We start from the raw sequence: 25171 nt of genomic DNA, 5'->3' as shown, positions 1-25171 counted from the left end.
AATGCGTCACTGAATTTTTCATTATTTAATGGAGAAGTCGCCAAAAGTTGCACACCCTGTATACAGTTATAACGGTTATTTAAATATTAGCCATATGTAAAATTTAATGTTTACGAAGTTATAAAGAAATTTAAATTTTTAAGTTTATTACTTTGCAATAAATATGCATATATCTAGGCTGACGTCATTAGCTTTTTGGTGGGGACAAATACATTAATTTCAACATGTGCAGTGCAGTACTTATTATCTCGTAACTATTTTGTACAAAATAAATTTTCGGTAACCCTTTTGAACAACAAATAAAACAATAGTTATCTGTAGATTCGAGTATTTCGTGTTTTTACGATATAAATAGACAAACTTTGGCCGTCTTCATGATAATCTCGACACATCTAAAACGTGCATTCACCGTAAACACTTCGGCCAAATTTCCGAAAATCCACCTCAACCAAACAAAACAGTTTCCCCGAAACCCGAAATTCTCACGTCTTCACCCCAGTCTACCTGCAATTCCCGCAAATCCCAGACCTTTACATCAAACCCCAATTAACTTTCCAAAATTCCCAACCTGAGGAAACCCCGACGTACCTGCACCCTGGCCACTTTCTCACGTTTCCGACAACCCTTTCCGGCAAAATTCCTCACCCACCAATACGGTGCCGTCCCGGGCCCCCTCCTCTACACAAACCCCACCAAGGGAATTGTAAACTCAACGCGCGAGTTCAAGCAGACGTATCGAATACAAATTTGAACGTGTTTCTAGTTGCACAAAGCAAAATTGTGCTGTGGAGTGCATAATAATTGTGTCGGAAATGTTTTGAAAGGGTGACACTGGCTGGGATTACAGTCGAGAGAACGTGAGTTTTTGGTTTTACCACAACATGCAAATTTATCGGGTTTTTATTATTTTATGCCACAGCGCGGTAATAAATTTATCGCCGAAATTAGCTTCAAAATTTGTATGTGTGAAAGTAGCTGTTTTGATTGAGGCAGTCGTAAAGTCTTTGTTTTATTGCGGTTTTGTTATTTTTGTATACATACACGCGTTATATGTGGTTATTATCGCACTTGATATTCACAACAGTTTCACTAATTTCTTTTTCCGTACGGTACTCCATTTAACACTAATTATCCGGCTCGAATACAGATCTCTAATTTCATTACTTCCACTAATAGAAAACGAAATTTGAAACGGTCATCAATTCGCAATTTATCATCCGACTTTCAAAACTAACAAAATTGTTGGAACTAAATACAGTTAGCGACGAACGCACAAAAGACGCTTCAACTACATGACCAAACACTTGAATCCAGCACACTTGATACTATTAGATAATATTTACTAGAACCCGACTAAAAAACTCATGAATATTAAAACATCGCGTTTTTCTTCGTGATTCAACCTGAGACGAATCATCTCATTACGAATTTCCGCGTAAGCTAAAGGTCGACGAAAGTAACAATGGGATTAATCACTGAATTTTCTTATTCACGCCGGATAAGAAGGGTCTTTGTGTCCGAAACCCGTTGGAAAAGTCGCACTCGTAAAAATATAATCGCTTAATTACAGCCATCAATTATGCGAATAACAGTAGTGTCGAAGATCTTCACTATTGAAAAGTGTGCTCTTCAGCGGCCTTGAAGCTCGCGACTTGATGGTCACGCTATCTTCATAATTGTGGGTCTGAGCAGTTGTTTTTTTCAATGGAAAATGAAGGTGTGCCAAATTTATTTATACTGGGTTTATCGTTATCAAAAATTGTGTGTGACACACTTTGGCACGATAATGCTTTACCTGGGTCTAGGTTTAGTTATCGACGACGTGACTCACTAAATACCTTCATGGGGGTTTGAATGGTGGTTCTGGGAAAAGTTAATGCTGGGTGTTCCGGTTGGTTCTTACTTTTCTGAAGATAATTAAATTTTATGGCTAGACTGCCGTTTTGGGTTATTTATGGTCCACCTACTTACCCATCGGTAATATTTATGAGATAGTTTTTCACCAGTAGCTGCGTAATAATTATACACTGTATAAATTTAAAGTCGTGCGAATTTGCCGCCTACTCGAATTGTAACACTGACTAGTGGTTAGAAAGTGACGTAACGGAGTGGACACTTTGATTGTCATTCAGTTATTTCGTCGTTTTACAGTTTTCAGAATACGAAAGTGCACAAATGACAAAAGTGTCCATGCACTGATTATGATTCAAACAATTGTAGCAGATTTGAGGCAACAATTCTGGCGAAATGTGTGTGTGTTTTAGCCACAATTAGAGATATCAGATAACCTAAATATGTGGTTGCAAAATTTCGACTGCATTGTAACACATAAAAAAATATTTGCGGAGAAAAAAATGAAAAAATAGTGGTGTAACTTCAAAACATTAAAAAAATATTTTTTCAGCTAACTATATTTTATTCTCAGTGGACGTAAACGTTTGGACGGGTCCATTTCCGAATTAATGGGGAGGTTGTGTTTGTTTCTCACTTCAGTCCAATCACTAGAGTGGAACATGTGTTTTTAAATATTATATTGTTTGAAATTGTTGAACTCTCGGCTTCGCCTCGGTTGCCAAAATTACACGACTAACTTATTTATTAGTTATTACTGCATATTAGAAATGTGGGAAACAAGTATTTTTAATTAAGAATTCTGTACACATTTATAATAATTCAACCTTGATATGTTCAGTTAAAAAAAAACCACGACCTCTGAACTGAAAAATAATGTTAGTAATTTCGAACTTGTGAAACAATTTTTTTAATATTTTATGATGTCCAGAATCCCAGTATATTTTGTATATTTTTTCACTTTAAAAATAACAAAAACAAATAGGTATACATATATTCATATAATTATATGTATTTTATTCTCAGTGGACGTAAAACGTCCGGATCGGTCCATATGCGACTTTAGGGGGAGGTCGTGTGTGTTCCTTATTTTAATCAAATTAGTAGAGTGAAAAATATGTTTTTTAATAACATATTGTCTACTCTCGGCTACGTCTCGGGAAGTAAAATCACTGCTAACTAACTGATTTATTAGTTATTACTATTAAATACAAATAAGGAAAAAAGTAGCTTTAGTAGCACATGAAGATTAAAACTCGAGGCGTAGCCGATAGAATCTGGTAAAATCTGAAAGAATCTGGTAGAATATGATAGAATCTGAAATGATTTGATAGAATTTGGGAAAATTTTATAGAATCTGTCAGGGGCTGAAAGAATCGTAAATAATCTGAAAGAATCTGAGAGAATTTGAGAGAACTGGATAGAATTTAGAAGACTCTGAGAGAATCGGAAAGTATCTGAAACAATATGAAATAATTTGCTAGAATCTGATAGAATTATGGGAAAATCTGAGAGAATTTGAGAGTATCTAAAATAATCTGAAAGAATCTGAAATAGGATATCTAAAATAATTTCATATAATCTGAGAGAAATTGATAAAACATAAGAGAATCTAAAATAATCTTAATAAATCTAGTAGAATCTGATAAAATCCGATAGAATTCGATAGAATCTGATGAAAACTAAAACCATCTTAAAGAATCTGATTGACTTTTGGGAAAATATGAGAGAAGTAGCTTTATCCCTCCACATGAAGATTAAAACTCGAGGCGTAGCCGAGAGTCAACAATAATTTTTATTCAAACTGATGACATTATAATTTTGGATTATACACAACATTCGATTTCTTTTAAAATTTTTCGTTTACATTAAATTTGTTTCATCTAATCGCATTTTTAATTAAGTATTTTTTTTCTCATTTATGGTAATTCACACTTGATATTTTCAGCTTTTCAAAAAAAAAACGAACTCTGAACTGAAAAATAATGGTAGTAACTTTGAACTTGTGAAGCAATGTTTGTTTTATTTTATATGATTCTTTCACGATTTTCAGAATCCCAGCTGAAATCGTCCTCCGGTCAAAAATATATTTTCATGTAACTGTATTTCATTCTCAGTGGACGTAAAACGTTCGGACGGGTTCATATGCAAAATTTAGGGGGAGGTCGTGTGTTTCCTACTTTAATCAAATCAGCAGATTGAAAATATATTTTTTAATGTCATTTTGTGTAAAATTGTTGTTCTCTCGGCTACGCCTCGGTTAGTAAAATAACGTGACTAATTGCTTTGTTCGTTATTCCTATTAGAAATATGGGAAACAAGTAGCTTTATCCTTTTACGTGAAGATTAAAGCTCGAGGCGTAGCCGAGAGTTAAACATATTTTTTTTGTAAACTACTGAGTGTCAATTTCTTTTAAAATTTTTTCTTTACATTCGTTTCAGTTTATCACATTTTGTATTAAGAATTCTTTACTCATTTGTAATAGTTCATAGTTGATATTTTCAGTTTTTCAAAAAAAAAAAAAAAGTCTGACTGAAAAATAATGGTAGTAACTTCCAACTTGTGAACCAATTTTCTTATATATGATTCTTTTATGATTTCTAGAATCTCAGTATATTTTGTATATATGTTATTTTAATTAAAAAAAAGTACAGTCGCAAAAATTTTTCTTTCTGAAATCGCCCTCCGGTCAAAAAATATATTTTCATATAACTATATTTTATTCTACGTGGACGTAAAACGTATTTTAATCAAATTAGTAGAGTGAAAAATACGTTTTTTAATAACATATTGTTTACTCTCGGCTACGCCTCGGGTAGTGAAATCACTATTGACTAACTGCTTTATTAGTTATTACTATTAGAAATGAGGGAAAAAGTAGCTTTATCCCTGCACGATTAAAGTTCGAGGCGTAGCCGAGAGTTAAACATAATTTTAATGCAAACTTATGACATTATAATTTTGGATTATACACAACATTCGATTTCTTTTAAAATTTTTGCTTTACATTCGTTTCATTTAATCGCATTTTTGATTAACCATTTTTTTCTCATTTATGGTAATTCTTACTTAATATTTTCAGTTTTTCAAAAAAAAAAAGAAAAGACCAACTCTAAACTGAAAAATAATAGTAGTAACTTTGAACTTGTGAAGCAATTTTTGTTTTAATTTATATGATTCTTTCATGATTTTCAGAATCCCAGTATATTTTATATATATATTTTTTTACTTTATGAACAAAAAAACTAGGTATAGTCATATGTATAAAATTTTCGCTTCTGAAATCGTCCTCCGACCAAAAAATATGTTTTCATATAACTATATTTCATTCTCAGTGGACGTATAACGTCCGGACCAGTCCATATGCGATTTTAGGGGGAGGTCGTGTGTGTTCCTTATTATAATCAAATTAGTAGAGTGAGAAATTTGTTTTTTAATACCATATTGTTTACTCTGACTAACCGCTCTATTAGTTATTACTATTAGAAATAAGGAAAAAAGTAACTTTATCCCTGCACGTGAAGATTAAAACTCGAGGCGTAGCCGAGAGTTAAAAATAATTTTTATTCATACTAATGAGATTTTAATTTTGAATTATACCTACACAACATTCGTTTTCTTTTAAAATAATGGTATCAATTTCTCTTATATTTTATATGATTCTTTATGATCTCCAGCATCCCAGGGTATTTTGCATTTTTTTTTAACTTTAAAAATAACATAAAAATTAGGTATAGTGGATACAATTTTTGTTTCCGAAATTGTTGTCCGCTCAAAGATATATTTTTAATATAACTATATTTAATTCTCAGTGGACATAAAACGTCTGGACGAGTCCATATGCGAAAAAAATAACTGTTGACTATCTGCTTTATGAGTTATTAATGTTAGAAATGACGGAAAAAAGTAGCTTTATCCTTGCACGTGAAGATAAAAGCTCGAGGCGTAGCCGAGAGTTAACCAATTTTATGCAACTTAATAAGATTTTAATTTTATAAAATACACAAGATTCGATTTCTTTTAGGAGTTTTCCTTTAAATTCGCATTTCATTTTTTGCATTTTTTATTAAGAAATTTTTACTTACTCATTTATAGTAATTCACATTTGATATTTTCTGTTTAAAAAAAAAAGTTGAACTCTGAACTGAACAACTTTTTCAAAATTTCTCTTATATTTAATATAATTTTGTTATGATTTTGCAAACATTTTTTTTTAGTTTAAAAAGGACATATAATATAGGTGCAGTCGTATAAAATGTTTCTTCTGACACAGTCTTACGGTAAAAAAATATACTATTTCATTCTCAGTGGACGTAAAACGTCCGGACGGGTCCATTTGCGAACTTAGAGGGAGGTCGTGTGTGTTCCTTATTCTAAACAAGTCAGTAGAATGAAAAATATATTTTTTACTCTCGGCTACGTCTAGGTTAGTAAAATAACTGCTAATTTTTATGCAAATTAATGAGATTTTAATTTTGAAATATACACAATATTCGATTTATTTAGAAAAAATTCCTTTGCATTCGTTTCATCTTATGACATTTTGAAAAATTTCTTACTCATTTATAATAAGTAATAACTCACACCTGATATCTTCTGCTTTTTCAAAAAAAAAAAAAAATGAACTCTGAACTGAAATAAATGGAGAAGCAATTTTTCAAAAATGTTCTTAAATTTCATATAGTTCTTTTGTGATTTTTGGAATCCCAGTATATTTTGCATACATTTTTTTTACTTTAAAAAGGACAAAAAAATTCGTGCAGTCGTATAAAATTTTTGCTTCTGAAATGGTCCTCCGATCAAAAAACATACCTTCATCCAACTATACACACTCGATTTTTTCTGTTATTTGAAAAAAAGTTGTTGGACCTTGAACGAAAAATAATGGTATCTTCGAACTTGTGAATCAATTTTTAAAAATTTTTCATAATTCTTTTATGATTTTCGGAATATTCTGTATACAATTTTTTTACTTTAAAACAACATAAAAAGTAGATGCAGACGTATAAAATTTTTGATTTTGAAATCGTCCTACTCTCAAAAAATATACTATACCTCATTCACAGTGGACGCAAAACGTGCGGACGAGTTCATTTGCGAATTACGGGGAGGTTGTGTGTGTTTCCTATTTTAATAAAGTCTTTAAGAGTGGAAAATATATATTTTTACTAATGTAGAAATAATATTTTTTTAAATGTTCACAATTTAGAACGCACAAGGTACGCCACTGGTCAAAGCCTGAGTGACAAATTGCAATGACTCAACATGTTCTTCTCGCGGTATTTCCACCCTACAAAAAATATTGGTTTCCAGTGTTGCATCACGTTTCCGAATGAAACTTAATTACAGGAATAATAACAAATCAGAATTGTAAATTTCAGATGCAATTAATTACCACGCTAGAATAACTAGAACGTCACGTAATAAAACAAAAACTAGCATTTTTCGGAAACACATTTTTTAAATAACACTCATATTTTAATGGATATTATTGTCGTCAGTTACGCAATAGTTAAGTTGTTGTTATTGAAAAAATTAGTTGATCATGACCCTGTGACAACCAGAAATTCTCTCACAATTATTTTACGGAAAAAACAATTTAATTGGTGCTGCAGAGCTGCAGCTCGATTAAGCGATTAACTTTATTCTTATAAGAGTTTGAGTGGGTTAATTTTTACGATTAAAACGCTAATGGATTTACATGTTGGCTGAAGAGGCACTAAGTCGTCCAGATGCGGCCCTACTTGACTTATTCTGGGAAAGTAATTTCCCTCGTTTCGAGATTAAAAAGTCACGCGACATTATCAGTTTAGATCAATACGACTAGTATCTCTCAATATTGACAATTATTACTAAAAAATAAATAAACAAATCGCTTTACTTAGAAATTGTTTTCAACTGAGTCATACTTATCGCTGCTATTATTTACTTAAATAAATATAGTACATTTCAAAATTTTTGATTACTGAAGTTACACAGAATTGTAAATTAATATTGTTTAAAATTTGTCTTAATGAGGTTTTTTTCTTTATTACACCGGAAGGCGAAACTATACATTACGATCACCTGATATGTGGTAATAATACGTTTCCAGTTTCACCGACAGTGACATCTTTAATAAGCAGTTTTATCAGAGGTTTTCTTCGCCGATAAAAACACGTATTAATCATCACGTTAATTACACATTGAAACTAGATCTAAAAATGCTAAAGCACGTAAAAACATTGCTCCACTTACTACTTATTTTATTTACACAAAGCGTAAGTGTAAATAAAATCTGTAAAGAAGCGACTATGTAGGAAATCAGGTCTGAATAAACTTATGTAACAAAAATTCATCGCCGGTTCAATGTTACCCGACAATGTCACCTTATATAATCCAACAAATGTATTTCCCAGCAATTCCAAACAACCCAGACAACAAATTGATTGATCGTGTCGGTGTCATGGCCCTGAGTGTCTTTATTTTGTTACAAATAATTACAAACAATGGATGGTTGCAATCGTGACGTGTATTATGCAAGTGCGTTGCGTTTCTTGGCCTTTAGTAATATATTCGTTACCTTATAAAAATAATTTTGCAAGTGTATTGTTATGGTGGATTTTTATGAATTTTTGGTATTTCTACAGTCACTCGAAAAGCATGCTCTTAATTGTGTTTAAAATTTCCGTTTGATAACGCGACGTGTGGTTGAATACCTTTTTACATGCGTGTACAACACGAAATAGCGTCACGTAAAGTTTTATTTAATTTAATATTCAAATGAATCTTCAGGATGTATGTAAATTTAATTGGTTTATTCAAGGCGTGGTTACAATGTCTTTATGCACTTTACATACGGTTGCGATTTTGCGTTACGCTTTGAAATATGAGAAAAGTCCGACAAGATTATTAAATTCAAGCATCTGCATGTTCCTCGTGGAGTCTTACTTTTCCCCTGTCTCGCTGAACCCTCTTTCGGATCCATAAATTACCGGTTGCAAGAAGGGCAGTTCCAGGTGTCCAGATTTACAATACCGCCATGGTGAGGGTACCCCATGTCTCCCCTATGCATTTCCCATTACCTACATATAGGTATGCGTTGTTGTAACGGCTCTGGTTATTCGGAGCAAGTTTCAAGTCTGACCTTAACATTTCTGATATATCACTAACGTTACTTAGCAATAAGTGCGGATTTATGTTGCGGATTCTTGTTTACAACGATTGCAGATTGTTTTTTTTCTGGGAAGCCGTAAAAGATTCTTGCAGTGCGGCTCGGACAGTATAAATCAGACACAACTAGGGCAAAATTAAGCTCATAATGTGCGTCCGAATCTCATTATTGTGTGCTGTACACACAATTCGGCGGCAGCTTTGCGGAAACAACAACGTTTAATGACCAGATGGCCACGTGCGCGACACGAGTCTCGCAATATTCACCCTCACACATGTGGTGGTTGCAGCTGTCCTTTGTTGTGAACATCGGATCCATATGCCACCGGTATTGACTCACGTGGGACTTATCAGCTATAGAACACCACTTTACGCATTATTAATCGGCGTCGAAATTCGGGGACAGACGCATCCGGCTCGAAGGACCACATCGATTTATCACTAAGGAAATGATATCACATTTACTTGATCAAAGAAGACAAGGATTTCAACATAAATAATGATCAATCACCGTTAATATTTACTATCAAAATACAAGTCTTCGACCTAAAACGTATAATGTTATCTTGGTGTCTGTAAATCTGCTTTATTGCTACTGAATCATGGTTAAATAACTCTATTCCGAGTTAACGTACTATTTTTTAAAGGATTTGAAAGTATGTTAGAGATCTCTGATTTTTTCTTGAAAGAATTTGAAAAAATGTGATTATACTGGTGTTTTATAATCTTCAAAACTCCTGGCGTTTTTTTCTGAAAGGAATTTAAAAAATCTTTAGGGTTCCTTGTGTTCTTTTTTTCTTGTAGGAATTTGAAAGAATCCTTGGGACCCCTGGTGTTTCTTAAGAATCTTGAAAACACTTTGGAGTTTCCTGCTGTTTTGTCCCTTGAAAGAATTTGAAAAAATTTTAAGTTTGTTGGTGCCTTATTTTTGAAAGAATTTTGGGATCCTCTGACCTTCTGTTTTGAATAAATTTGTAGAATCTTGAGGGCATCTAATGTTTTTTTTTTTCAAGAATATTAAAGAATTTTGTAACCTCTTGCTGTTTTATTTTTGAAAGAATCTAGGAGCCCCTCATGTTTTCTGTAATTGAAGATATTTGAAAGAATCTTGGAGACATCTGGCGTTTTATTTTTGAAAAGATTTGAAATAATTTTCGGAAGTCCTGGCGTTTTTTCTGAAAGGAATTTGGAGAACCTTTAGGGTCACGGGTGTTCTTTTTTCTAGAGGGAATTTGAAAACATCTTGGGACTCTTGATGTTTCTTAAGAATCTTGAAAATATTTCGGTTTTCTCTGGTGTTTTTTTTTTTTAATAAAGAAATGTAAAAAATCTTAAGAACCTCTGGTGTCTTTTATTCCCACCGAAATTTGAAAGAATCTTGAGGTTTCCTGGTGTTTTTGTTCATTGAAAGAATCCCAAAGAATTTTAGGGGTTGTTGGTGCCTTATTTTTGAAGGAATTTTGGGAGCCTCTGACCTTCTGTTTTGAATAAATTTGTAGAATCTTGAGGGCATCTAATGTTTTTTTTTTCAAGAATATGAAAGAATTTTGAAACCTCTTGCTGTTTTATTTTTGAAAGAATCTAGGAGCCCCTCGTGTTTTCTGTAATTGAAGATATTTGAAAGAATCTTGGAGACATCTGGCGTTTTATTTTTGAAAAGATTTGAAATCATTTTCGGAAGTCCTGGCGGTTTTTCTGAAAAGAATTTGGAGAACCTTTAGGATCACGGGTGTTCTTTTCTCTAGAGGGAATTTGAAAGCATCTTGGGACTCTTGATGTTTCTTAAGAATCTAAAAAATATTTCGGTGTTCTTTGGTGTTTTTTTTTTATAAAGAAATATAAAAAATCTTAAGAATCTCAGGTGTTTTTTATTCCCGCCGAAATTTGAAAGAATCTTGAGGTTTACTGGTGTTTTGTTCATTGAAAGAATCCCAAAGGATTTTAGAGGTTGTTGGTGCCTTATTTTTGAAGGAATTTTGGGAGCCTCTGACCTTCTGTTTTGAATAAATTTGTAGAATCTTGAGGGCATCTAATGTTTTTTTTTCAAGAATACTAAAGAATTTTGAAACCTCTTGCTGTTTTATTTTTGAAAGAATCTAGGAGCCCCTCATGTTTTCTGTAATTGAAGAAATTTGAAAGAATCTTGGAGACCTCTGGTGTTTTATTTTTGAAAGGATTTGAAATAATTTTCGGAAGTCCTGGTGTTTTTTCTGAAAGGAATTTGGAGAACCTTTAGTACACCTGGTGTTTATTTTTTTAAAAGGAATTAGAAATTAACTTTGGGGGTTTATGGTGTTGTTTTACCTTGAAGGAATTTGAAAGCATCCTTGGGAACCTTGGTGTTTCTTAAGAATCTTGAAAATATCTCGGTGTTCCCTGATGTTCTATTTCCTTAACGAGATTAGAAAGAATCGTGAGGATCTGTGGTGTTTTTTTTTTGTCATAAAGAAATGTAAAAAATCTTATGAATCTTTGGTGTTCTTTATTCCCGACGAAATTTGAAAAAATCTTGGGGTTTCCTGGTGTTTTGTTCATTGAAAGAACTTGAAAGAATTTTAGAAGGAATTTTGGCAGCCTCTGATATTCTGTTGAATAAATTTGTAGATTCTTGAGGGCACCTAATGCTTTTTTTTAAGAATGTTAAAGAATTTTGAAACCTCTTGGTCTTTTATTTTTGAAAGAATCTTGGAAGCCTCTGACGTTCTTTTTAAATGAAGAAATTTGGAAGAATCCTGGAGGCCTCTGACGTTTTACTTTTGAAAGAATTTGAAATAATCTTCGGGAGTTCTGGTGTTTTTTTTTCTAGAAGGAATTTGAAGAATCTTTGAGGTTTCTGGTATTTATTTTTTTGGAAGAAAGTAGAAATGATCTTGGGGGTTTGTGATGTTTTTTTATTTGAAGGATTTTGAAAGAATTCTTGGAACCCCCTGGTGTTTCTTAAGAGTCTTGAATTTCCTAGCATTTTTTGTTCCTGAAGAAATTTGAAGAAGTTTTGGGGTTTCCTGGTGTTTATTGGTCTTGAAGAAATTTGAAAGAATTTTGAGAACACCTGGTGTTTTCTTTAACGAATTTGAAAGTATGTTCGGGGTCTCAGTTTCTTTTTTTCTTGAAGGAATTGGACAGAATCTTGATCGTTCCTGGTGTTTTGTTTCTTGAAAGAATTTTGGGAGTTGTTTGTGCCTTATTTTTGGAATTTCTAATGTTTTATTGTGAATAAATTTCAGAGAATCTTGGGGCATCTAATGCTTTCTTTTAATCGAATGCGAAAGAATAGTGGGAGGAGATTTTGGTGTTTTTCCGTGAATAAATTTGAAAGAATTTTGAGATCTCTTGGTGTTTTATTTTTGGAATCTTTAAAGTTTTGTTGTGAATAAATTTGAGAGGATCTTGAGCTATCTGATGTTTTCGTTTAAAGGAATGAGAAAGAATTGTGGGAAGAAATTTTGGTGTTTTTTCGTGAGTAAAATTGAAAGAATTTTGAAAACTCTTGGTGTTTTATTTTTGAAAGAATTTTGAAAACTCTTGGTGTTTTATTTTTGAAAGAATTTTGGGAGATCCTGTGTGCTTTGTTTTTGACGACATTTGAAAGAATCTTGACGACACACGGTGTTTTTTTTCAAGGAATTTGAAAGTATTTTGGATATCTTTGTTTTTTTTCCTTGAAAGGAATTTAAAAAAAATTCATTATTCATGGTGTTTTATTTTTGAAGAAACTTTGGGAGCTCCTCATGGTGTTCCGTTTTAAATAAATTTGATAAGATTCTTGAGGGAACCTAATGTTTTTTTTTTTAAAGAATGTTAAACAATTTTGAAACCTCTTGGTGTTTTATTTTTGAAAGAATCTTGTAAGCTTCTGATTTTTTTTGTAGTTGAAGAAATTTGAAAGAATCTTGGAGGTCTCCGGGCTTTTATTTTTGAAAGAAATTGAAATAATCTTCAGAACTACTTCGCACTTTTTTCTGAAAGGAATTTGAAGAATCTTTAAAATCCCTGGTGTTTATTTTTTTAGAAGGAATTAGAAATGAACTTGGGGTTTTGTGGTGTTTTTTTTTTGAAAGAAGTCGAAAGAATCTTGGGGTTCTTTGGTGTTCTTTTTACTTAAAGGAATTAGAAAGAATCTTGAGCGTCTGAAGTGTTTTTTTTTTTATAAAGAAATTTGAAAAAACCTCAAGCTTTCCTAGTGTTTATTGTTCGTGAAGAAATTTGAAAAAATCTTGACAACACCTAGTGTTTTTTTAATGGATTTGAAGGAGTGCTCGGGGTCTCAGTTTCCTTTTTTCTTGAAGGAGTTAGAAAAAATCTTGAGCGTTCCTGGTGTTTTGTTTCTTGAAAGAATTTTGGGGGTTGTTGGTGTTCTATTTTTGGAATTTCTAACGTTTTGTTGTGAATAAATTTCAGAGAATCTTGAGGCACCAAATGCTTTGTTTTAAAGGAATGCGAAAAAATTATGGGAGATCTTGGTGTTTTTTCGTGAATAAATTTGAAAGAATTGAAAACTCGTGTTGTTTTATTTTTGAAAGAATTTTGAAAGATCTTGTGTGCTTTGTTTTTGAAAACATTTGAAAGAATCTTGAGTGCACATAGTGTTTTTTTTTCAAGGAAGCTTCTCATGATGTTCCGTTTTAAATAAATTTGAATCTTGAGGGATCCTAATGCTTTTTTAAAGAATGTTAAACAATTTTGAGTCCTCTTGGTGTTTTATTTTTCAAAAAATCTTGAAAACCCCCGATTTTTTTTGTATTTGAAAAAATTTGAAAGAATTTTGAGATCTCTGGGTGTTGAATGGATCTTGGGTGGCTGGTGTGTTTTGTTTTTGAAGAGATTTGAAAGAATCTTGAAGGCACAGTGTTTTTTTCAAGGAATTTGAAAGTATGCTGGATGTCTTTGTATTGTTTTCTTTAAAGAATTTTTGGGGCCCTTGGTGTTTTATTTTTGAAGGAATTTTGGAAGCCCCCGTATTTTTTATATATTTTTGAAAGAATTTGAAATAATGTTGAGTCCATCGGGGGCCTCTGGTGTGTTCTTCTTGAAAGAATTTGAAAGGGCCTTATAGGCTTCTGGTGTCCATAGAATCTTGAAGAATTTAAAAATTACTGAATGTATTTGAACGTTTCTGTTATCAACATTTTCTGACAACATATTGCCATTGAATTACAGGGGGAAATATTTTGAGGATTTTCTGAAGACACGGAAAGTAATGATTTCAAAATTTTTGCTAAGGAAAAAAAACAAATTCCCTCTCGAAATCGTGCGCCAAAAATAATAAAAAAAAAATATGCTTAAGAAAAGTACTGTATTTCTTGCTAATAAATTTGTCTTAATAATAATTGGAGACTTCAATATAACCTCTGTATTGACAAAAGTACTACATGTACGGTTTTTTAACCGGAAAATCTACCAGCACAAATCTTGGGACAGTGACGCAGTATATTTCGAAGGAGTTAGATAAGGATGGACAAGTGGACATAATCTACACCGACTTTTCAAGCGCGTTTGACCGTGTTGACCACAACTTGCTGCTGAATAAACCCAGTTTTTTTGGCATGTCTCCATCATTTATTAAACTTATTGAATCCTACTTGGTGGCGTGAATTAACTATGTCTTTTATAGTGGTTACATATCACATCAGTATGTTTCAACGTCCGGTGTACCTCAAGGTTCCAACCTCTTCTTTTTACATTATGTATTGACAACCTACTGAGGTCACTTCTATTGTCAATCTTGATGACATGAGCCTACTTAGACAAGATTTACAATGACCAAAATCTTATTAAAAATGACACAGTTAAAGACCTGGGTTAACTTTTTTACAACACATTGAAACTCTTTATCATCAGCCTCAAAATTTCATTTTACTTTCGTTTTGTAGTCAGTAAACGCAAGTTATTGTTATTATTTTTAAGACGACAAAAAACGGTTAAAAAAGTTAATGAGATGGTGTACATCCGTCTTGTTATCGAACCATATGGGCCTCAAGGGAACTCCATATCTGGTAAAGTCACGATGCGTGGAGGTAATAAAGGGAGACTTGGACATCCTTCCGGTGGCCAAAAAGCGTGGAAATGGGGTGAAGCGAAGACACGCGCCTGGATAATTATAATTTCGTGTTCTAAATTTTCGAGCTAGCCTGTATACAAAAAATTGCGTCTCGCTACATAAATGCTGGTAAATAAAAAGCGTTAAGCTTCTTACTGTCAGTGTTTATTTATGCACAACCAACATAATACGAGCTAACGGACGCGTGTCAGCGCTTTAATTACCACAATGCAAATAGCGGTGAAAAAGCCCAATCAAAAATCCTGGTACTAATTCCTACTAATTATTCTCATTCCGTCGCAAACACACCTTCGTTGTTATCGCGTCGGATTTTTTCATTATTTGGAGTGATTAGTGTTTAATGAGAGTTCGATCGTTGAACTCTCCGACTCAATTTCGGAATTAATTTAAAAGTTGTAAAGGAAACCACATCGTGAATAGAAAATGAGATCTTTTGGTATCATCGTCGCGAAATCAAATCGTTGGAAACTTGACAATGGGAGCTTTCAATCTCGGAACGCAGCTGCTCATAACGGCTTTAATCGTTATTGTTGGGGTGCCGCGTCTACATGCTGATAATGGCTGATTAGGAATGGATTGGCCAGAAAAAACTGCTCAAATTTTTTCGATGTTTATGTAGGTACGAGGTGGCATCATCGAGCAGGTTTTTGCCGTGATTACGGTTAGATAGGAAGTGGCAGTGATGGACAAGAAGCTTTAATGAGAGGAGCGGCGGGGAAAATATGCGGGCTGATAAAATTCTTTTGCAGGGACTGGATTGTTATCTGGTTATTGCAGAGCCTGAAAATTTTTGTAATATGAGATACGACAGTTAATCGTACCAGATGGGTTTTTTTTCAAAACTACGTCGTAGCGTGTAACTATAAAATTATTATTCTTGACATAGCTCTTCAAACAAATCGGGAAAACTGGAAAACTTGTACTTACAAATTTTTTTTAAAAAGTACTAAAACAATTTGTTCCAACGGAATTCCACTGGCATTTCGTGCAGATTACAAATCTGAAGTCATTTTTGTCCATTAAATAATCGAGGAAAATGGGAAAATAATTTACAAAATTTTTCCAAAAAAAAAGTCAAAAAAAAAAAGAAAACACCGACAAGATTACTGATTTTTCATGAAGGTTTTGAAATGTTGGAGCAAATAAGTAAAATTTTCCAAAAAAAAAATTAAATTGAGTTCAGTTCGTCATCGGCAATTTTTACAATTTTCCAAAAATTTGACTTTCAAACGAAATATTTCGAAAATCGTTCTCGGAACCCTAAAAACGCTATATTTTTCAAATCGGCAGGTCAAGATTTAAAATTTTTTGGGGATTTTTGGGCAACTTTTACGAAAAGTCAGTTTTTCAATACTGGCCCCTGTGTAATTTTTGAACCCATTTTCGAGCACTTTTGTAAATTGCATAGATATTTTTTTGTTGATTTCGGCGAATTTATTTTCAATTTCATTTCATGCATAATTCCTATCATATAACATTGGCAGCTTTTGGAAATTTTAAAAAATTTTACTTTCAAACGAAATATTTCGAAAATATTGATTCGGGATCCTAAAAACGCTACATTTTTCAAATCACCAGGACGAGGTCAATAATCAATATATTAAAATTCTTTGGGGATTTTTGGACAACTTTTCCGAAAAGTAGCTGCTAAGATAAGACTGATTTTGGCAAATAAGATACCCTCTAAAAAAGAGAGGGTGGGTGGGCGGGGCTAATACCTGCTAAGATAAAACTGATTTTGGCAGATGACATACCCTCTAAGAAAACAGAGGGTGGGTGGGCGGGGCTAGAACTTACTAAGATAAGACTGATTTTGGCAAATGAGATACCCTCTAAGAAAAGAAGAATTTTTTGAGGATTTCTGTAAAATTTTTCCCAACAATTAATTTTTCAGTACTACCCCTTGTGAAATTTTTGTCCCATATTCATGCACTTTCATAAATTGGCTAAAGAGATTTTTTTGTAGATTTCTGTCTCGAGAGAAGTTATTTTTGACTTCATTTCTTCCTTAATTCCTATCATTTTTTCAGAATCGTCAATATAAACATCGGCAATTTTTACGATTTTCCAAAAATTTGACTTTAAAACGAAATATTTCGAAAATCTTGGTCAGCAATCCTAAAAACGCTATATTTTTCAAATTAGCAGGTCGAGGTATACTAGAATTTTTTGAGGATTTTTGGACAACTTTTCCGAAAAGGCAATTTTTCAATACTGGCCCTTGTATAATTTTTGGACGCATTTTCGAGCACTTTTGTAATTTTCCAAAGAGATTTTTTTTGTAGATTTCGGCCTGAAGAAAATATTTTAAATTTGATTTTTTGCATAATTCCTATGATTTCTTCGGTATTGTCAATATCACATTGGCAGTTTTTGGAATTTTCAAAAATTTTACTTTTGAACGAAATATTTCGAAAATCTTGGTTCGGGATCTTAAAGACGCTATATTTTTAGAATCAGCAGGTCGACGTGAATATACTAGAATTTTTGAATATTTTTGGACAACTTTTCCGAAAAGTCAATTTTTCAATACCCTTGTGTAATTTTTGGACCCCTTTTCGTGCACTTTTGTAAATTGCCGAAATACATTTTTTGGAGATTCCGGCCTGAAGAATTTATTTTCAATTTCATTTCATGCATAATTCGTATCACTGATTTTGATAAATGAGATACACTCTAAGAAAACAGAGGGTGGATGAGCTAAGATAAAACTGATTTTGGCAAATGACATACCCTCTAAGAAAAGAGAGGGTGGGTGGGCGGGGCTAGAACTTGCTAAGATAAGACTGATCTTGGCAAATGAGATTCCTCCTAAGAAAAGAGAGGGTGGGTGGGTGGGGCTAGTAGCTGCTAAGGTAAAACTGATGTTGGCAGATGACATAGCTTCCAAAAAAAGAAAGGGTGGGTGGGCGGGGTTAGTACCTGCTATGATAAGACTGATTTTGACAAATGAGATAACTTCGAAGAAAAGAGAAGGCGGATGGGCGGACCTAGTACTGTTTGGAACGAATTTAAAGTGCTTTGGAGCCTCTAGTGTCTTTTCTTATAATAATTTAATTACATTTTTGAGAGGATACGTCATTGCTAAAATCGGTCTTAACAGGTACTAGCACCACCCCATCCATCTCTATTTTCTTCTCATTTGACAAAATCAGCCGTGTCTTAGCAGATACTAGCCCCGCCCAACCACCCTCTCTTTTCTTAGAAGGCATCTCATTTGCCAAAATCGATCTTATTTTAGCAAGTACTAGTAGCCCCGCCCACCCACCCTCTCTTTTCTTAGAGGCTATGTCATCTGCCAAAAGTAGTTTTGGCTAATAACATACAGCTTCATCTTGGCAGCTACTAGTCCCACCCACCCACCCTCTCCTTTCTTAGAAGGTATCTCATTTGCCAAAATCGATCTTATTTTGGCAAGTACTAGCCCCGCCCGCCCACCCTCTATTTTCTTAGAGGCTAAGTCATCTGCCAAAATCAGTTTTGCCAAATGATATACAGTTTTATCTTGGCAGCTATTAGCCCCACCCACCTAGCCTCTCTTTTCTTAGAAGGTATCTCATTGGCGAAAATCGATCTTATTTTACCAAGTACTAGCCCCACCCACCCACCCTCGCTTTTCTTAGAGGCTATGTCATCTGCCAAAATCAGTTTTGGCACATAACATACCCTCTAAGAAAAAAGAGGGTGGGTGGGCGGGGCTAGAACTTGCCAAGTTAAGACTAATTTTGGTAAATGAGATACCCTCTAAGAAAAGAGAGTGAGGGTAGGTGGGGCTAGTACCTGTTAAAATGTACTAGAATTATAATAATATATAATATACTTACTAGAATTTTTGAGGATTTTTGTAAAACTTTTCCAAGAAGTTAATTTTTCAGTACTACCCCTTTTAATTTTTTTATTTTGTGGATTTCGGCCTCGAGAAGTTATTTTCGACTTCATTTTTTCCATAATTCCTATTACCTTTTCAGAACCGTCAATCAAACACCGGCAATTTTTACGAATTTTCAAAAACACTTTATTTTTCAAATCAGCATATCGAGATCAATATATTAGAATTCTTTGGGGATTTTTGGGGGCAATTTTTCCGAAAAATAGCTAAGATAAGACTGATTTTGGCAAATGAAATACCCTCAAAAAAAGAGAGGGTGGGTGGGCGGGGCTAATACCTGCTAAGATAAAACTGATTTTGGCAGATGACATACCTTCTAAGAAAACAGAGGGTGGGTGGGCGGGGTTAGAACTTACTAAGATAAGACTGATTTTGGCAAATGAGATACCCTCTAAGAAAAGAAGAATTTTTTGAGGATTTTTGTAAAATTTTTCCGAAAAGTCAATTTTTCAGTACTACCCCTTGTGCAATTTTTCTCCCATATTCATGCACTTTCCTAAATTGGCTAAAGAGATTTTTTTTTAGATTTATGTCTCGAGAGAAGTTATTTTTGACTTCATTTCTTCCTTAATTCCTATCATTTTTTTCAGAATCGTCAATATAAACATCGGCAATTTTTACGATTTTCTAAAAATTTGACTTTAAAACGAAAATCTTGGTCGGCAATCCTAAAAACGCTATATTTTTCAAATTAGCAGGTCGAGGTATACTTGAATTTTTTGAGGATTTTTGGGCAACTTTTCCGAAAAGGCAATTTTTCAATACTGGCCCTTGTATAATTTTTGGACGCATTTTCGAGCACTTTTGTGATTTTCCAAAGAGATTTTTTTTTGTAGATTTCGGCCTGAAGAAAATATTTTAAATTTGATTTTTTGCATAATTCCTATCATTTCTTCGGTATTGTCAATATCACATTGGCAGTTTTTGGAATTTTCAAAAATTTCGGGATCTTAAAGACGCTATATTTTTAGAATCAGCACGTCGAGGTGAATACTAGAATTTTTGAAGATTTTTAGACAACTCTTCCGAAAAGTCAATTTTTCAATACCCTTGTGTAATTTTTGGACCCCTTTTCGTGCACTTTTGTGAATTGCCCAAAGAGATTTTTTTGTAGATTTCAGCCTGAAGAATTTATTTTCAATTCCATTTCATGCATAATTCATATCATTTCTTCAGAATCATCAATATAACATTGGCAGCTTTTGAGAATTTTCAAAAATTTTACTTTCAAACGAGATATTTTGAAAATCTTGGTTCTGGATCTTAAAAACGCCACATTTTTCAAATCAGCAGGACGAGGTCAATATATTAGAATTTTTTGGGGATTTTTGGACAACTTTTCCGAAAAGTAGCTGCTAAGAAGACTGATTTTGACAAATGAGATACCCTCTAAGAAAACAGAGGGTGGGTGAGCGGAGCTAATACCTGCTAAGATAAAACTGATTTTGGCAAATGACATACCCTCTAAGAAAATAGAGGGTGGGTGGTCGGGGCTAGAACTTGCTAAGATAAGACTGATCTTGACAAATGAGATTCCCCCTAAGAAAAGAGAGGGTGGGTGGGTGGGGCTAGTAGCTGCTAAGGTAAAACTGATGTTGGCAGATGACATAGCTTCCAAAAAAAGAAAGGGTGGGTGGGCGGGGTTAGTACCTGCTATGATAAGACTGATTTTGGCAAATGAGATAACTTCGAAGAAAAGAGAAGGCGGATGGGCGGGCCTAGTACTGTTTGGAACGAATTTAAAAGTGCTTTGGAGCTTCTAGTGTCTTTCCTTATAATAATTTAATTACATTTTTTAGAGGATACGTCATTGTTAAAATCGGTCTTAACAGGTACTAGCACCACCCCATCCCTCTGTATTTTCTTCTCATTTGACAAAATCAGCCATGTCTTAGCAGATACTAGCCCCGCCCACCCACCCTCTCTTTTCTTAGAAGGTATCTCGTTTGCCAAAATCGATCTTATTTTAGCAAGTACTAGCCCCGCCCACCCACCCTCTCCTTTCTTAGAAGGTATCTCATTTGCCAAAATCGATCTTATTTTGGCAAGTACTAGCCGCGCCCACCCACCCTTTATTTTCTTAGAGGCTAAGTCATCTAATAAAATCAGTTTTGGCAAATGACATACAGTTTTATCTTGGCAGCTATTAGCCCCACCCACCTACCCTCTCTTTTCTTGAAGGGAATCTCATTTGCCAAAATAAGCCTTGTCTTAGCAGATACTAACCCCGCCCACCCACCCTCTCTCTTTTAGAGGGTATGTCATTTACCAAAATCAGTTTTGTCTTGGCAGCTACTAGCCCCACCCACCCGCTCTTTTCTTAGAAGGTATCTCATTTGCCAAAATCGATCTTATTTTAGCAAGTACTAGCCCCGCCCACCCACCCTCTCTTTTCTTAGATGCTATGTCATCTGCCAAAATCAGTTTTAGAAAATGACATACCGTCTAAGAAAAGAGAGGGTGGGTGGGCGAGGCTAAGTTAAGATTAATTTTGGCACAGGAAAGGAGATACCCTCTAAGAAAAGAGGGGGTGGGTAGGTGGGACTAGTACCTGTTAAAATATACTACAATAATAATAATATACATATAATATCTATACTAGAATTTTTTGAGGATTTTTGTAAAACTTTTCCGAGAAGTCCATTTTTCAGTACTACCCCTTTTGAATTTTTTTTTGTAGATTTCGGTCTCGAGAAGTTATTTTCGACTTCATTTTTTCCATAATTCCTATTATTTTTTCAGTATCGTTAATAAAACACCGGCAATTTTTACGAATTTTCAAAAATTTGACTTTTAAATGAAATATTTCGAAAATCTTGGTTCACTATCCTAAAAACGCTATATTTTTTAAATCAACAGGTCGAGATTAATATACCAGAATTTTTGGGGATTTTTGGGCAACTTCTCCAAAAAGTCAATTTTTTAATACTGCCTCTTGTGTAATTTTTGACCCATTTTCGTGCACTTTTCGCAAATTGCATAAAAAGATTTTTTTTGTAGATTTTTGACTCGAGAGAAGTTATTCTCGACTGCATTTCTTCCATAATTTCTATAATTTTTTTCAGAATCGTCAATATAAAATCGACAATTTTTACGATTTTCCAAAAATTTGACTTCCAAACAAAATATTTCGAAAATCTTGCTCGGGAACGTTAAAATTGCTATATTTTTCAAATCAGCATGTCGAGATCAATATAAGTACTAGAATTTTTTGGGCATTTTTGGGCAACTTTTCCGGAAAGTAAATTTTCTAGTGCTCCTTGTGAACGGAAACATAATTTCCAAAAACGTTCCAAAATAAAGTTAAACCGAGCTCCATTCGAATAAAAAAACAAGAACTTAAGAGAAATTATTCCAGAATTCTGATAATTATTTGTGTCGGTTTCAATGTTTTGATGTATCAGAATCGTAAAAAATGATCATAAAGTTTGAATGAACTTCCACTCCTTGTTATGCAGTGACTCATTCAGCCATGTGAGATTGTATAACGAAACATCTTTTGTAAGTACAAGATTAAAAAACATCTAATATATAATTTCAAGTGGTGGAATAAGATAAAGAAAAACATTGTCAATAAGAGTAGTTGATTTTTGTATAAGATAAAAAAAAAAACACCGTCATTCAAAAAGAGGCAATTAAATAATAAAATTACTGATAAAGAACGATAAAACTTACATGCACCTAAGTTGCCGTTAAATTTAGCTTCTACCTCCGACTAACGTCTCTTATAATTTTCACCCATTAGCAATTACCTCTATTACTCACAACCATCCATCCATTCCTAATCACCACCTGAATCACTTTTCCCACAATCCCGCTATTGACTCAGAAACCTTACAATCTCACTTTCCGCAGAATGAGCGACTTCAAGCGCAGCCCCAGCAAGGTGTGGTGGGCCAGCGACTTCCTCGACCGGCGCGAGGAAGTCTCCGGGAGCCCCGGCAGCCAAGACTCCGGCTTCTCCGACACCGAGACGCCGCCCCTGCAAATCCAGAAAACCACCACCAACAAACCCGAGAACCTCTCCATCAACTACCAGGAGAAGAGCACCCCCGAGAAGAGCCGCCTCGGCGCCGACTTCCCCCGGAAGAGCCTCTTCGCCAAGCACTCTCCCAAAGTCAGCCGGAATTTATTCAACGCCAAGAGATGCGTGAAGGACGCGCTTAATCATCAGTATGCAAAGGACGTCGAAGACAAAACACGCTCGAGCGAGAGAGTGGAGAGCGGGCGCTCGCTGGAAGAGGAGGTGCTGAGGGCGTCGAGGAGTTTGCCGACGAGGGAGGAGGCCAAAAGGGCCGAGTTTTTCAACAGGTCGGCGCCGGCGGTTCTGGAGGAGGTGCGGGAGGACGAGGCGGAGTGCGCGGACTTTTCGTTGTCGAGTGACTGTGAAAGTGAGCTGGAATGCCTCTTCAACGGGGGCTTGGACTCGCCGAAGCACACCTCCACGCCGAAGAATCTAGTGAGCAGGATGCGGGGCGCGAGGCGGGGAGGGAGTAGCTGGGGAGGCCACGAGGACAGGTAACTAACTATATACAGGGTGTTCGTTGTGTCATATATATATAGGCTGCACCACAGGTCGCCCGAACTCCTCAAAAACGACGCCGTCCAGAAATGGATGCACGAAATCCGACACCAGTACGACCAAGAATGTATGACGACCCTCCAAGCCAAATCCATAGCGGCAGATCTGCACCAAAAAGTGGCCAACATGGCCACCTACACAACCACCAACATCAAAAACATCATCTCGCATTCAGAATGTCTCCAAGAGGAATTCAAAACCTTGAACAGGTACTCAAACCCTACGATTGTACGAAACGCACCTCATTGTCCCTTTTTCAGCGAGAAAAAATACGTCGGCCCTTTAGCTCAAAGTCTAGCCGGCAACATAATGGACTTCTTCAAACTCTACTCAGAAGTAACCCCCAAAATAACCAAACAATACGACGCCATAAGAAAAGCCACCCGTGACGATCTCCTCACCCAAATCTCCCCTTTATTCACCCTCTGGGAATCCACCTTCCACACAGTCCTCGAAAAAGAAATCAAAAAGTTAGTCGAGCGTCTAGAAAATCCATGCTCAGAGTTAGATCTTCGAGCCACCGTCACTGGAATCACCTCCCTCTGTCTACGACACGAAAGTCTCATTGAAATCTTCACCAAAAGCGAAGTGGTTCCAATTCTTCTGATTCTATGCGAAAAGTGTGAAGGTTCCTCCATGAGGAGTCTCCTCCTCAGAGCACTATCAACCATGTGTTCCACCACTTTCGCGGTTCGTCAATTCGAAAAGTACTCAGGCATCCAAATCATCAGTGAAACTCTCACTGAAGACTTGTCCCGCCCGGAGCCCGAAAGGTCCGAAGCTGTAGCCCTTCTAGCCCAAGTGACCGCGCCTTGGATAGAAGACAACCACTCCATCAAGGGCTTGGCAGACCACTCCCGGAAGTTAGTCAAATCGTTGACGAAATTCGCCTCGACGACCAAGTGTTGTCAAAATCTTCTTCTATGTGCCGCAGCTCTTGCAAACTTGTCGACAATGGACACCAAGTGTGTCAAATACATGCTACATTTGAACACAGCGGAGATTCTTTTGAATTCAGTCAACAGAAGAGGACCATGCGCTTCGGTTTATCTTCTGGAGCAAGTGGCCACACTCGTTGCCAATATGACGTCAGTCGAAGTGGCCAGACAACACCTGACAAAACTATCGACGATTCCTGCACTTTTGTGTTTCTTGAAATGCGGAGGAGTGGGGGAAGAAGCCGAGAAAAGGCTTCAACAGAAAGCTATTATCGCTTTGTCTAGGTTATGTAGTGACAAAGAAGCGGCCACTCAGGTCGTGGAGTTGGGGGGAGTGGAGAAACTAGTCAAGATGTGTAGGGAGAAGGAGGAGAGGTTTTCGAACGATGCTGTGTTGGTGGCAACTTTGGTAAGTTTTGGGGTTGCGAGAGTTTTTTTTTTGTTAATTTTTCTTTTGTAGGCTACGTTAAGAAAAATCGTCGATGCGTGCGGGAAAGATGTTATTAGTGTAGAAGATGTACAAGAGCTTGTGGAGCCTAAGTTGCTGGACTCCTTTCTGGCTTATTCGACCCAAAGCGAGAGCTACGTGTAAAGTTCTGCCATTTTTAAGTGTTCAAATGATTTTCTAATATTTATTGATTGTTGTTTTATTTATTGTATTTTAATTTTATTGCGAAAAAATATATGACGTATTTAGAGA

At 35.1% G+C, this 25171-nt stretch overlaps 2 protein-coding genes across 3 annotated transcripts in view; one reads left to right on the top strand and one right to left on the bottom strand.

The window, feature by feature from the left end:
- Nucleotides 1-2209, bottom strand: part of LOC135142921 (myosin light chain kinase, smooth muscle-like) — a 29564-nt gene extending 27355 nt beyond the window's left edge. Inside the window, exons 1-2 of the mRNA XM_064074736.1 lie at nt 1972-2209; nt 1796-1907 (exon numbers count right to left, since the gene is read on the bottom strand). The gene's annotated coding sequence lies outside the window, so the exon portion shown is untranslated. The remainder of the gene's footprint in view (nt 1-1795; nt 1908-1971) is intronic.
- LOC135142920 (protein inscuteable homolog) lies at nt 713-25171 on the top strand. Of its 2 annotated transcripts, none has more exons than XM_064074734.1 (5): nt 713-857; nt 22807-23469; nt 23527-23742; nt 23794-24880; nt 24932-25171. In XM_064074734.1, exons 2-5 carry the CDS (start codon nt 22808-22810, stop codon nt 25061-25063), a joined length of 2097 nt encoding a protein of 698 aa, XP_063930804.1. In that variant the 5' UTR covers nt 713-857; nt 22807; the 3' UTR covers nt 25064-25171. The 2 variants fall into 2 exon arrangements, with proteins under 2 accessions (XP_063930804.1, XP_063930803.1); XM_064074733.1 differs by having other exon boundaries at nt 714-857; nt 23515-23742.

The sequence above is a fragment of the Zophobas morio genome, unplaced genomic scaffold (assembly GCF_036711695.1).
Source record: "Zophobas morio isolate AGI-343-1 ecotype UQ-CSIRO unplaced genomic scaffold, CSIRO_AGI_Zmor_V1 ptg000054l, whole genome shotgun sequence".
In the NCBI taxonomy this organism is placed as follows: domain Eukaryota; kingdom Metazoa; phylum Arthropoda; class Insecta; order Coleoptera; family Tenebrionidae; genus Zophobas; species Zophobas morio.
This window is presented reverse-complemented; position numbering and strand designations above follow the sequence as displayed.